Source organism: Cololabis saira, chromosome 19 (genome assembly GCF_033807715.1).
Source record: "Cololabis saira isolate AMF1-May2022 chromosome 19, fColSai1.1, whole genome shotgun sequence".
Lineage (NCBI taxonomy): Eukaryota > Metazoa > Chordata > Actinopteri > Beloniformes > Belonidae > Cololabis > Cololabis saira.
In genome coordinates, this window is record NC_084605.1 from 5583386 (window position 1) to 5598365 (window position 14980).

The following is a 14980-nucleotide window of genomic DNA, read 5'->3' on the forward strand; positions in this document are numbered from 1 at the left end:
GCATAATGTGACGTTCTGAAACCTAAATGTCCGTTTCCCTCTGTTTACAAGCAAACGTGAAGACGGAGTTTTTGCAAATCTCCATTTTGGCCAGAGTTTTCAGAAATTATTGTTTTTGGTGACTTTGAGCTTCATTTTCGTGTAAACGAACGGCCAAAACGCATGAAAACACCACAATTTTTGCAACTTGTAAACGGGGCCTCAATAATGTCTTGACTTCCCTTGTTCCCATCTGCCCTCATCATCCGCGCCTGTGTCTCGTCAAGCCTTCTGTGTATAACTGAACATGCCGACTGGACAGAGACGGACACAGTGGTGTCCATGCCGGCCGGTTCTCCCAGGTCAAAGACAGAGCCGAGTCTTCTGTCCAAACCTGAGGAATGTGAAGTCCCTATGATTTACGGCCTGTATTGTCCTGTCCACTCAGAACAAACTCCTGGTCCTGTTCCAGGTTGTTTAACTGGACAGGTTGACTCAGTCTCCCGGCACATGTCATCAGTACCCAAGTCCCTCATGGCTAGGGTTGCCACCTTTCAGAAATAGAAATAAGAGACACCCCGATTTCAGCAGCACAGGAGCCAAAAAAAAGCCCCAAAACTTCTAAACTGCATAAAAATGTATTTATTTTATATGAAAAAACAAAATGCTTTGATTTAAAGTTTAAAGTGCTTTAATAGCATTGAACTCGCATGACTGTACAGACAGCCAACCATACTAGCAACTGAAATAGCCTCCTATGCTGTGTACGTCCACATAAGCCCAGATGTAGAATATAACTACAGGTGAAGAATATGGTGTAAAAGTTAATTTATTTCAATAATGCAACTAGAATATGGTGTAAAAGTTAATTTATTTCAATAATTCAACTAAAATATGGTGTAAAAGTTAACTTATTTCAATAATTCAACTAGAATATGGTGTAAAAGTTAATTTATTTCAATAATTCAACTTAAAAGGTGAAACTAATATATTACCTAGTCTTAGGTAATATATTATTATTTGTTATAATTTTGATGATGGAATTGTTTATTGATTTCATAAAATATTCTCTAATTTATTTTTTATTTGGGGTTTTCATAAACTGTGACTCATAATCACCAAAATGATAACAAATAAAGGCTTGAAATATCTCACTTTGAATCTAGTGGGGAAATAAAATATTTGTTTCACCTTTAGTTAAATTTACTACGAATGACGTTTTCCAATATATTCAAATTTTCCGACCTTCACCTGTATATTATTACATCAATAAATAAGAGCATAATATATGTCCTTATTGGTTCAATACGGAACGCAACTTTTAACTCCCAATTCCCAACCCCTACTTGGTGAAGCCCGAGTCCTCCCCGCTGTCTGGCACATAGAAAGATCTGGGCACTGGCACAGCGGGTCCTGTTGTCCCGCCACAAAGATTTTGCTGGACTTAATCTTTCCTGTGTTTTATTTTGTTCATTATTGTTAAATTCAGTGTTGATGTGTGTGTGACAGACGTGTGTATGGGGCGTTAATGAAAACACGGGACAAATCGCGTCCCGTATTAGTTCAATACGGGACGCAACATTTTTTTCTCAAATAAAGGACAATTCCATATTTTACGGGACGGGTGGCAACCCTACTCATGGCATTAACGAATGCGGTCCTGACCAGTCCAAACTGCTCAACAGCCATCTTGTGAACCACTGACTGCTGAAACAGTGGGTGGTTGTGGCCCCACATCCCCTTGGGAACCATAATGAGGTTCACATAAACCCCATTCGCCTCTGGCACACCTTCCAGGCCTACCTGGTGGACTTGGACATGGCTTCTTTAGCATGTGGTAGCGGGCCTCGAGAATGAGATGTAAGGCAGACGTGCCTTCACCCCCTGCAACTTGGAGAGCTCAACAACTGTTGAAGTGCCCCGTCCTCCTAGTCATAATCCCAGCGAACATTGGCAGCCTCACGTCACTATCGTGGAGGAAGGCATCCACACTATTGCGTTCCCCTTTTCCACCAAACCGGTTCCAGGGCTGGTTCTGCTTCTGGGCCAGTGCTGAGTTTGGAACCGGGTTTTCTGTTCCCACTGACAAAGAACTGGTTCCAGGACAGAAACCCCAGTTCCAACTCTTTGCTGGACTAGAGGAAAGAGCCGCTTACATAAGCAGAGGGGGCGGAGTTATTAAGACCAACGGCAACAGCAAGACTGGGAGATGGAGACATTTTCAAATAAGAATTAATCTGGATGCAGCAAAGCATCATGGGTCTGAGGAGGAGACAACCTGTCTTTTAGAGATGTGTCCACGGAGGAGCTACGTGGACCAAGTCCTGTTAGAGCAAATACCTTGTTGTTGCTTCAACTTTCGCAATAACACAGCGACATAACTGACGTTTACAGTGAAGTGGCTCCCCTTAGGACCCGAACTGTGGAAAAGCAAACCGGTTCTCAGTTGGTTGGCAAGTTGAACAAGTTGTGAACCAGAACCAGCACTGGACCAGAACCAGCCCTCAAACCGGTTTGTTGGAAAAGGGGTATCAGTGCCAGTGTTGCTTTCACCAACTTCAATGAAACGTGACATTTTTCTATTTTTTATTTGTGAAAAACCAACAAGTGTTACCGAACTATGAACTGGCGGACCCCGAACTGTGGTAGAAGAGTGTCCATGTGTCCCACAGCAAACAGAACCGGGACCACAGCTGCTCTGAACAACGGTACTTCATTCCTTGGAACTGCAGGGTTTTACACCGCTTCATGTATTTGTCCTCATTCACCAAAATGATATCCTCTCTGTGGTAACGCACACGTCCAGAGGCTGGTGGCTGCGAGTCTCCTGCTCTCTAATCCAGCCATCAGTCTCCAACCATTCACCTGCTGCACGTCACGCATCAGCACAGATCCACGCAGTGCGCGCACTTGTTTTTAAACGTGTGCAGCGGAGGTGGAGAGGTCTCTACCTCCTGACGTGTGCTGCGCATGCATGTGTGTGTGATGGACGGCCATGAGCCTGGATTAGCGGATTTCAGCGCGCTCCCCCCCGCGCGCTCACACTGAGCCTGTGTCCTTTCATCTCCTCTGAACCTGCACAGCCTCGCGCTGCTGTTTTATTTCTCTTTTCTGTTTGTGTTCTGGTGCGTGAATCAGTCGGGTCGTGAGCGTATGCTGGTGTGATGCCGTTCCTGCCTCAGGACGCGGAGCGCTTCGATGGTCTGTCCCTGCTGTACTGGTGAGCTGAACCCCCCCCTAGCCCTCCCTGGTGGTCTGTCCCCGCTGTACTGGTGAGCTGATTGTAACCCCTTGTCCCTCCTCCCCTTGTCCCCCCTAACGTCCTTTGGGGACCCTCCAGATGTACTCTGCTTTGTTTACCTGACCTCGGCGCATGCCCACTCCTCCTCCTCCTCCTCCATGTGGGTCAGGGACCTCTGAAGTGGGCGTAGATTTACATGACAGATGCCTGCAGTTTAAGTCTGCATGCTTGAGCCCGTTCTGGGTCACATAAGTCGGAAACAACAATTAAAAATGAGCTCCTGCTTCGTACAGTTTACCGTCAGACTCTTGAGTTTCCACCAAAGTGTTTAGGACTCGCTCGGTTCCTGAGATTTCTGCACTAAAAGAACATGTATAATCGAGAACAATTCAAATCTAAATAAAAAAAAAATCCTTTAAAGATTAATATTCACATTACCAGAGCAGAGTGAATGAAATGTGACCAAATCTTCCACGTGTAGAGCTCGTATCTGTTGGGATTCATGTCGTCTGAACTTGGGTTCTAGACTGGATTTGTGTTAGTGTTTTTCACCGTTCACTGGACCAGGATTAATGTTCTGGTTGAGGGGAGCTTTTAGAAGGTTTTTCAGGAACCAAACTATAAAATTACTTTTATTTGATATACACTGAACAGAAATATTAACACCCTAAGTCCAACATTGATCCCACACTAAGTGAACCTTTATTATCTGGTATTTGTACCAACTGGATATTTCTCTTGATTTGTGTCCCATGTTTGAGTCAATATCTGCTACTAAGCATTTGCTCAGTGATGCTGTGGTTTTGCTCAGTACATGGGTGTGGCGCTGCTCAAACAGTATGAGCGGTACTTATTACTCCTTTCACTGGGGACAATAATAGCCCTTTTCCACCAAACCGGTTCCAGGGTTCTGGTTCTGGTCCAGTGCTGGTTCACAACTCGTTCGACTTGCAAACCAGCTGAGAACCGGTTAGATTTTTCATAGCTTGGGTGGTAAGGGGAGCCACGTCATTACGTCACTGTTAACGTCAGTGAGGTCCCTGCGTTTGCATTGTGATCACAAAACGGAAGATCCATCGCTAAAAGACAGGTTATTTCCTCCACAGACCAATGCTGCTTCACTGGATCCATACTTCGTCGCTTATTTGAAAATGTCTCCATCTCCCAGTCTTGCTATTGCTGTTGGTCTTAATAACTCCACCCCCTCCGCTTACGTAAGCGGTTCTTTCCTCTAGACCAGCAAAGAGTTGGTGCTACCTTGGAACCAGGTTTTCTGGCCCGGAGCCAGTTCTTTGTCAGTGGAAACAGAAAGTCTGGTTGCTCAGCATTGGCCCAGAACCAGAACCTGGAACCAGTTTGGTGGCAAAGGGGTATGAGTGTAGGGATGTCAGGGGTCAGGATCTCTGGCCTTTGTCCTTAGTAATTGCTTGGATGCCCCTCCACATCTGGCGGGGGGTTGTTGTCAGTGGCCACGGTTACATGATGTTTTTTAATTCGGAATTAATTATTCCGAATTAAATCATTCAGAATTAAACTATTTTCCTTCGAGTTTACATGGAAATAGTAATTCCGAATTGAGGTTTACATGGAAAACACGTTTGATCGGCTTTATCCAATTCCGCTTAAGGTCTGGGAATTGGGAAGGTTCTGATTGGATAGGGGGGGGACCGGAAGTTAAACTACCGGAAGAAAGACGAACTTAGCCGCTACAACTTTGAAAAGCTCACAATTTTTATGTTTCTTGCCATCTGTTCTTTTAATTATTTCCAGGTCCTCCAAGCTATTTATTAAATAAATGGTCTCTGCTCTTGACCACCGTTTACTGCGTGCTGCATCTTGAAACTTTGTTTCGAAAACAAGCCCAGCGCGGATTAAAAGCGTCATGGAGACAGACGGGCGAGGGAACGAGCAGAAAGAAAGACCGGAATTAATTTAATGGTGGATGTTCGCTGAGCAGGGGCTCTTTGTAGGTTTGTACCACCATAGAGAAACTGGACCAAAGCAGAAGCCAGTGAAAGTCATGTTTGTGTGCGATGCCCTGAGTTTTCTGCACCCTCGTCAGGATCCTGGCAGCACAGTCCTGGGTTTTGTTGTAGCCTCTGGAAACTCCTACCAGGAATCTCAATAAGAATCGTGTTGCAGTAATCCAGCCTGGAGGAGACGAAGCCATGGCCAAGCTTTTCAGCACCAGGAATGGGAAGGACGGTGCATACTACAAGGTGTTGAATATGGGTGCCAAAAGAGAGGTGGGGATCAAACCCCCCGACAGGAAACAGAGGATGTGAGGGACATGTCACCAGCAAATGAGCTAGCAGATTAGAATATCAATTTAAAATGTTGACTACAAGCTCTTTACCTCTATTCTAGCTAAATTATTGCAAACAGTGAAATCAAATCCTATTATAGATGAGGCCCAAACTAGGGTTAGTAAAGGATCCCAAACTCAAGACAATATTAAAGAAACATTACTTAAAGGGGACCTATTATGGCGTCTAATCCCTATTTTAAACAGGCCTTGAATGTCTTAAAAACAAGCTTTTGATTGTTTTTGCTAAATAAATTAGAAATTCAGCCTCTGAGGAATGTCTTTATCTTCCCATTCTCTAACCTCATTATCTATGCAGGATTCTGAGTGGGCGGGGCTATGATAATGAGGCTCTGTGCTGATTGGCTGCCTGAATGACGATATACATTGCTATGAAAAAATGGGGGAAGCTCCGGCCGGCGGAGTTAAGCCTGAATTATGGTCCTGCGTTAAATCGACGCAGAGCCTATGCCGTAGGGTACAGCGTACCCTACGATGCCGCGACGCAGAAACGCAGCAACGCGACGCGATGCGGCGCGGCGCACCGTTTTGAGATGAAATTGTCGGACGCCCTGCTTCTATTTTCTTCCTGCCGCTCGCGTTGAACGCCGGTTGAAAGTGCTGTAGGAAACAGTCATGGATGAGGAACGGCTGATCCAGTTAATTGAAATGAGAAGTTATCTCTATGATTCCTCCTCATTTCACTACAAAAACCTCAATAAAGTGGCAGCTGCTGGAGGGAGATGGACAGAGAGCGTCCGATGTCACGCAGTGCTACGATAGTCGGACGCTCGCATGCAGTTACACGGTTTTATAGTTGTGGCCGTGGTTTGCATTTTGGTTATGTAACGAAAATGCACAGAATCTGAACGGCTCGTAGATCCACATCACACTGGATGGCTCATCTGGGCGGCTGTTCAGACACTGCAGAATTTGGTTGCTTTCCTCCTTCTCTGAGTTGGCAGGCTGAGGGGAGACCACTTTATATATGTTAAAGCAAGAAAAACCGTGTTTTTCATAATAGGTCCCCTTTAAAGCATGGACTAGTTTGGATGCATTTGACATGGTTAATTGGGATTAACTTCCACTTATCCACCACCGGGTCATTGGGGCAGCAGCCTCGGCAGGAGAGAGGGACACTCAGGTATTGGGACACGACCAGCTCCTCCAGCTCCTCTGGGGGATTATCGAGGCAATCCCAGGCCAAGGAAGGAAAGCTCTTCCCTGGGGCCTCCCCCAAGTTGGACACGTCTCCAGCAACTCCGAGGAAGGCGTCCAGGGGGAATCCTCCAGATGTCCAGACCATCTCTACTGGCTCTTCTTGTAGAGGACCGGCGACTCATAGACTCTCCTGGATGTCTGAACCTCTCCCAACTCTAAAGGCTCTTTCACACAAGCATCGCCTCTGACGTTGTCTTTAGATGCTTTTCAGAGACCCAGAACAATTATTACATAATAAAAGGTAAAAACTCCCTTTTAAGAGGGAAGAAACCTTGATCAGGACCTGGAAGACCAGCCAGGTAGAGCAATAAAAGAGAGATAGGAAAGAGAGGATGAAGATACAGATACATTGTCAAAGGTCCAAAAGAGCAGATATATTAGTATTTATGATCCGTTAACTGGAGAAGTAAGAGTTCTACGTACATATGACTGATACCTGGTTAAGTTGGTGGACTACGGAGACGACGATGAGTTTTGGTCCAGTTGAAGTGTGTTGACGGATTTGAGAGGAAGACCAGAGAGGAGGACGTTACACAAGTCAAGACGAGATGTAACTAGACCATGAACCAAGTTAGCAACATTCATAAGTGACTGCAACAGGCAAAGATGGCTGATATTTCAAAAGGTAAAAGTAAGCGGAGCAGACATCTCATGTACAATAAATATGACGCACAAAAAAAATCAGATTATTTAAGAAAAACTCACATGAGATTAGTTATAAAATTACAAAGTTAGACGATTATATGCATTGATTGTGATTTTGTGATTGTGACAGTTTTGAACATCTACATTTTTTTAATATGTGATGTAAATAAGTGAATGCTGTAAAGGATGACAACAGGTTCTCATTGTTGACTATGATTTAAAAGGAGTCACATTTTGGAAGAGTGGATTCAGAGCCGACAAGCAGAACCTCAGTTTTTCTCCTTGTTGAGTTTTAGGAAATTGGAGGGAAACCAGGATTTAACATATGTGAGGTTGAAGTGAGGGAGGTTACAACAGTGATGAGGAGGGTTTGGTGGACACAAAGCGTCATCAGCATAACAGTGGAAGTTGATGTTAAATTTACTCAAGATTACCAACAGAAAGTTAAAAAAAATGATGAAAAGAAGAAGTCCAAGTAAAGAACCCTGAGGAACACATGTGGTCACTGGAAAAGAGTGTGAACTGAAATTTGTATGAACTGCATGTGACCAGAAATATGTGATTTAAACCAGTTGAGTTATTTTTCACTTATTCTGATAGATGATTATTATAATTATTGATGGGACAAAAGTTATTAAAGTTAACTTAATCAGTCCCCGGTTTCCTCAATGACTACATTTCCATGCAGTCAATAACCCTTTTCTAACCGGAATATTAGCAATAACCCGGTTTTGCACGGCCATGTAAAAACAAATAACCCCTTTGAATAACCGGAATTTGCTCATATTCCGGTTTTTAAAAACCTGAATATGACCCCTGGGTTACTCCTTTTAAAACCCGAATATTCGGTCATGTATAGCCTAACAAGGAATTTGATTTCTGCGCTTGTTCTTTTTGCAAGGAATCTTGGTCTTTTGAGTCCAGGAAGTTCTTATAAACATGGCGAGACGCAAGACCACGCCACACTTTTGGAGTGAGGAGGAGACTAATCACTTCATAAATGTAATGAAAGATGTGAACATTTTGGCATTTGTAGACGTTAGAAAGTACCGGGATAGTGAGATTTACGAAAAGGTGAGCAAAAAGTTGCGCGAAGCAGCATTTGTAGGAACGGCAGACCAGATCAAGCTCCGCTGGAAGACGCTGAAAAAGGCGAACTAAAGGGCCGAGAAACAAAACGACTTCTACTGGGCTGTTCATTATCCACCTTGCTGCTGTTATTGTTGTTGTTTTGGATTTGGATACAGGAAGAAGAAGTGGAAATTACGGGAATTGCGTCATGACGTTTGGTTTGATGGAGATATCCGAAATGATTAATTACCATGTATACAGGGATAACCCTGTTTGCTCACGCATGGAAACAGATTATTCAAAATGTTTCAGTAACTGGAATATTGACCTTAACCTGAATTTTGACTGCATGTAAACGTAGTCAGTGTGGGAGTTGATAGCAGCTGATTTACTGTAAGTGGAGGGGGAAGAATGTCAGATATGTAGGAGGATAAATGCTTTCAATGAGGCAATAAAGAAAAAGAAGGCAGGTTTTAACCAGTAGTTTGAAGATGGGGTTAGGGTTTTGGTTTCACAATCAGCTTTGACATGCCATCAGCTGCTGGGAGGGTAAAGACTGAAAGGGAGGAAGAGAAAGCAGAGAAAACGCATAGGAGTGAACCAGCGGTTGTGTTGACCAAGTTGTTGACGGATTCCTGTATAATTTTACGAACGACCACAAGGAATAGCAACATGAGGTTAGAGATCTTGTGGGAGGGAGTCTGGACACAGGACCCTCGGGTTTCCATTGCCAGAGCTAATGAGTCCAGAACCGTAAGTAGATTTAGAGCATTTTTATAATGGAGAATATGGGAGTTAAACAGATCTTTATTAATTGTAAGTCCAGTCCTTTGTTACCTTAGCTTTCCTTTGACGGAGGTCCAGATCCTGAGTAATGGTAACAGTTCAGGATTTGAGTGGGGACAGGGAGAGAAGACTGTGGAGGCCATCACTGAAATGAGAACCAGTTCATCAGAAGAAGAGACGACTAACACAGGAGAAACGGTCAATGGCAGCGGAAAACATTGATAAATTAAGGTCCTTAATGTTACAAAACTAGATGGTACATGACCAAGAGGAAGTCGGCATTGATTGATGGGTTTGTGGCCAGAGATTGGCAGATCAGATGTAGTTATATTATGGGATGTGGCATCAGAACAACAGATCAAGTCTTACTAAGTAGAAACGTTTATATTGTCATTGGAGTCCAAAACAATCCAGAGTAGAGCACAAGTCCTTAGTGAGTGGATTATTGACATTGACCATATGAATGTTAAAATCACCCAACCGGATTCATTTTGTTGTTGATGAGCAGAGATGTGCTAAAACTATACAACATGTGTTAATAAAGTCCTTATTGAGTTTTGGCGGACAGAGAAACCCTCTACTTCTCACGGTAAAACATTGCGATATCCCAGAGGGGTTGGCATTGCTCAGCTGTGAGAAGTCATTAGGTCGTTGCCAGGTTTCATTAAGACGGAGAAAATCCAACTCAGTCAGTGAGAAGGACCATTGCCAGAGAGGAAACAGATATTATATCATCCAAACCTGACAACACAGCAATCCCTTGTTCTGTGGCATTAACTGCCATGGCTACGCTTGTTAGCAAGCTGTGGTCAACTCCACACTGGGAGCAGTTTGGAAAGTTGGAGGTGGGTGAAGGTGTGTGTATGACCTGAGTTGAAGAAGTTCCAGCTGCTGAATACTGGAATAATAGAGCTGATATACTGGGTGTGATTGACAGTAGGAACCCCAGGAACACTGACCATAGAAGCAGTTTGTCAGCCCTGGTTTAAGGCTTGGCGTGGCACACAGCCGGTAGCAAGTTTAATGGTCTGCTGGGAGGAAACCTGCACTGGTCAGAGGGACATTCTGACCCAAATCAGAGATCTGAATGATCCGATACCACATTTCAATCTGGATTTGGCACTTTGTCATCAAACAGTTGATTTTTGATAAGGAGCTCAGTTTTCTGTGGTTGCCACTCAGGGTCAGATTCAGCTTCTGGGTCTTCAAACATTCTGCTGCCAAAATAAAATCCAACAACTTTTGTTTTAGTTGTATTGTGTTCATTATGTCTTCAGATAGATATCGTAAGGTTTCTTTTTTCCAGACAAAGTTCCGACTTCTTACCTTCCGTCTGACAGTTTCGGCGGTTCTCCCGCTTTCCTCAGAGTGTGGACAATGACGGGCTTGATGGCTGAGGCTGCTTGCTTGCTGATTGGGTAACGTATTGTGTCACGCATCACGTCACTTCCTGGTGTTGCCGTTGCACAGCGTTTGCAGGCTTTGATCTCTCCCGACTTTTTTGTCTAAACTTAGATTGTTTTCTGGTAAAATAGTACTATATCTGGTAAATTTCTGTCTTTATTTCAACACTCGCACATTTTTCTTTTCCACAACTTTCATTTTCACCAATCACCGATACATTCTCTGTCTGTTAGCCTCTGTTAGACTCTTAGCATGGCCTCCCCTTATCCCACCGTTTCACCGCCTTGCTGCTCAGTGTGTGAAATGTTTAACTATTCCTCTGCCTCCTTTAGCGAAGACGGTAAGTGCTTGAAGTGTAGTTTATTTGCAGGGCTGGAGACGAGGCTCAGTCAGTTAGAGGTCCGGTTCCGCCAACTTGATCATAGTCCCGTAGACTCGTCAGCTAGCCAGGCTAAGTTAGCGACGGACCGGCCTGTAGCAGCAGCTGTTAGCCGCTCCCCTGCAGCTCCCAAGCAGCCGGCCAGGCAGGGCGGCTGGGTGACAGTTCGGAGGAAGCGCAGTCCTAAAGGGCGCATGGAACACCACCACCCGCTTCATGTGTCTAACCGGTTTTCCCCACTCAGCGACACACCCGTTGAGAAGTGACCCTGGTGATTGGCGACTCCATAGTCAGGCATGTGAGGCCGACTCCAGCGACCATAGTTAGGTGCATCCCGGGGGCCAGAGCGGGCGACATTGAAGCAAATTTGAAACGGCTGGCAAAAAGTAATCGTAAATTTGGTAAAGTTATCATCAATGTCGGAGCTAAGGATTCCCGTCTTTGCCAGTCGGAAGTCACTAAAATGAATATTCTCTCGGTGTGTAACTACGCCAAAACCATGTCGGACTCCGTAGGTTTCTCTGGTCCCCTCCCCAATCTGACCAGCGATGACATGTTTAGCGGCATGCTCTCGCTCCGTCGCTGGCTGTCGTGGTGGTGTTCAGAAAACGACGTGGGCTTTATTGACAATTGGGAGACGTTTTGGGGAAAGCCCGGTCTGATTAGAAGGGCGGGGCGGTGCAGCTCTTGTCTCTAGTAATTTGGCCAGTTTTATTAGACAATCCCCCTGACAATGCAGGGTCCAGGCCAGGATGCAGAGCTGCAGTCTTACACACTTCTCTGCTGCTTCCTGAGGACCAACGCCTGGCAATAAAACTGTAGGATTGCATTATGTAATTGGTGACTCTAAAACTGTAGGATTACATGATGTAATTGGCGACTCTAACCAGGTGCCTAGCAATATAGAAGTGGTTGCAGTTCCCCGCCCTCCAAAAGTTCACCAGGTGCGGCGTTATAGAGGCGTTAACCAAAATAACCTTGTAAAAATTAAAACCAATGCACATTTGGTACCAATAAGAGACCAAAAAATTAGATGCGGACTACTGAATATACGATCGTTAAGCTCCAAGTCTCTGTTAGTAAACGATATAATTACAGAGAGCAGAAGTGATGTTATACCATGACCATGGCCTCGGTTTTGGAGGTGCTGATTCTCATCCCTGCCACGTCGCACTCGGCCTCAAACCGCCCCAGCACATGCTAAAGGTCCCGGTCCGAAGAAGCCAACAGGACACCATCATCCGCAAAAAGCAGAGATGATATCCTGAGACTCCCAGACCGGATCCCCTCCGGCCCCTGGCTACGCCTAGAAATCCTGTCCATAAAAATTATGAACAGGACCGGTGACAAAGGGCAGCCCTGCCGGAGTCCAACATGCACCGGGAACAAGACTGATCTACTGCCGGCAATGCAAACCAAACTCCTGCTCCGATCATATAGAGACCGGACAGCCCTTAATAGAGGGCCCAGGACTCCATACTCACTGAGCACCCCCCACAGATGACACGAGGGACACGGCCAAATGCCTTCTCCAGATCCACAAAAAACATGTAGACTGGTTGGGCAAATTCCCATGAACCCTCAAGCACCCTGCGGAGGGTATAAAGCTGGTCCAGTGTTCCATGACCGGGACGAAAACCGCATTGTTCCTCCTGAATCTGAGGTTCAACTATCTGCCGTAATCTCCTCTCCAGTACCCTGGCGTAGACTTTCCCAGGGAGGCTGAGAAGTGTGATCCCCCTATAGTTGGAACACACTCTCCGGTCCCCCTTTTTAAACAGAGGGACCACCACCCCGGTTTGCCACGTGTCGCAGAGGCGTGTCAACCAAGACAGCCCTACAACATCCAGAGACTTGAGGTACTCAGGGCGAATCTCATCCACCCCCAGTGCCCTGCCACTGAGGAGCTTACGAAATACCTCAGTGACCTCGGCTTGGGTGATGGATGAGCACGCCCCAGAGTCCTCACCCTCTGCTTCCTCAGTGGAAGGCATGTTAGTCGGGTTGAGGAGATCCTCGATGTATTCCTTCCACCGTCCGACAATGTCCCCAGTCGAGGTCAACAGCTTCCCACCCACACCGTAGACGGTGCCGGCAGAGTACTGCTTCCCCCTTCTTAGGCGCCGAACGGTCCTCCAGAATTTCCTCGAGGCCGACCGAAAGTCTTCCTCCATGGCCTCCCCGAACTCCTCCCAGACCCGAGTTTTTGCTTCCAGGACTGCCCGAGCCGCGGCTCGCTTGGCATGCCGGTACCTATCTACTGCGTCAGGAGTCCCACCGGCCAACATAGCCCGGTAGGACTCTTTCTTCAGTGTGACGGCATCCTGTACTTCCGGTGTCCACCACCGGGTTCTAGGATTGCCGCCACGATAGGCACCGGAGACCTTGCGTCCACAACTTTGAACTGCCGCGTCGACAATGGAGGCAGAGAACATGGTCCACTCGATTTCCCCCGCCTCCCCCGGGATCCGAGAGAAGCTCTCTCGGAGGTGGGAGTTGAAGATGTCCCTGACAGAGGGCACAGCCAGACATTCCCAACAGACCCTCACAATCCGTTTGGGTCTGCCCGGTCTGTCCAACCTCCCCCTCCGCCAGCGCATCCAACTCACCACCAGGTGGTGATCAGTTGACAGCTCAGCCCCTCTCTTCACCCGAGTGTCCAAGACATGCGGCCGAAGGTCAGATGAAACGACAACAAAGTCGATCATTGACCTCCGGCCTAGGGTGTCCTGGTGCCACGTGCACTGATGGACACCCTTATGCCTGAACATGGTGTTCGTTATGGACAAACTGCGACTAGCACAGAAGTCCAAAAATGAAACACCATCGGAAAAGGGTGGCATGCCTTCTCCGGGCGGGTGGAGAAGTCCTGCCTCAGGTGGAGGAGTTCAAGTATCTCGGGATCTTGTTCACGAGTGAGGGAATGATGGAGCGTGAGATTAACAGACGGATCGGTGCAGCATCCACAGTTATGCGGTCGATGTACCGGACCGTCGTGGTGAAGAGGGAGCTGAGTCGAAAGGCGAAGCTCTCGATTTACCGGTCAATCTATGCACCTACCCTCACCTATGGTCATGAACTTTGGGTAGTGACCGAAAGGACAAGATCGCGGATACAAGCGGCCGAGATGAGTTTCCTCCGCAGGGTGGCTGGACGCTCCCTTAGAGATAGGGTGAGGAGTTCGGTCACCCGGGAGGAGCTCGGAGTAGAGCCGCTGCTCCTTCACATTGAGAGGAGTCAGCTGAGGTGGCTTGAGCATCTGTACCGGATGCCTCCTGGACGCCTCCCTAGGGAGGTGTTCCAGGCATGTCCCACCGGGAGGAGACCCCGGGGAAGACCCAGGACACGCTGGAGAGACTATGTCTCTCGGCTGGCCTGTGAACGCCTCGGACTCCCCCCGGAAGAGCTGGAGGAAGTGTCTGGGGTGAAGGAAGTCTGGGCATCCCTGCTGAGGCTGCTGCCCCCGTGACCCGGGAACGGACAAGCGGAAGAAAATGAGTGAGTGAGTGAGGAGTGATATTTTCTGTTTAACAGAAACATGGCTACAGGAGGAAGAGTATGTTAGTTTGAATGAATCAACTCCGCCTGGCTACTTTAATCATCACATTCCTAGAAGCACAGGCCGAGGCGGAGGAGTCGCAGCAATTTATAACTCCAGTCTCCAAACAAAAACTGAACCTAAGTGCAATTATAATACATTTGAAAGCCTCACGCTTAGTCTGAAATTTCCGAGCTGGAAATCAGAGAAGCCAGTTGTGTTAGTGGTAGTGTACCGGCCCCCTGCTGGTGCTTATCTACAGTTTCTGTCTGAATTTTCAGATTTGCTATCTGGATTATTGATCAGTACAGATAAATTCATCATAGTGGGTGACTTTAATATTCATATGGATGTTGAAAGCAATAATCTTAAATTAGCTTTCAATTCTCTTCTAGAATCAATGGGTATCTC

General features: G+C 46.4%; 1 protein-coding gene across 1 annotated transcript in view; it reads left to right on the forward strand.

Moving 5' to 3' along the window:
* Positions 1-2975: 2975 nt before the first annotated feature.
* The window catches only part of stxbp4 (syntaxin binding protein 4), an 82909-nt gene continuing 70904 nt past the window's right edge, over positions 2976-14980 (forward strand). The window contains exons 1-2 of the mRNA XM_061707953.1: positions 2976-3199; positions 10555-10666. Of these exons, the coding sequence (XP_061563937.1) occupies positions 3178-3199; positions 10555-10666 (134 nt within the window). The 5' untranslated portion in view covers positions 2976-3177. The remainder of the gene's footprint in view (positions 3200-10554; positions 10667-14980) is intronic.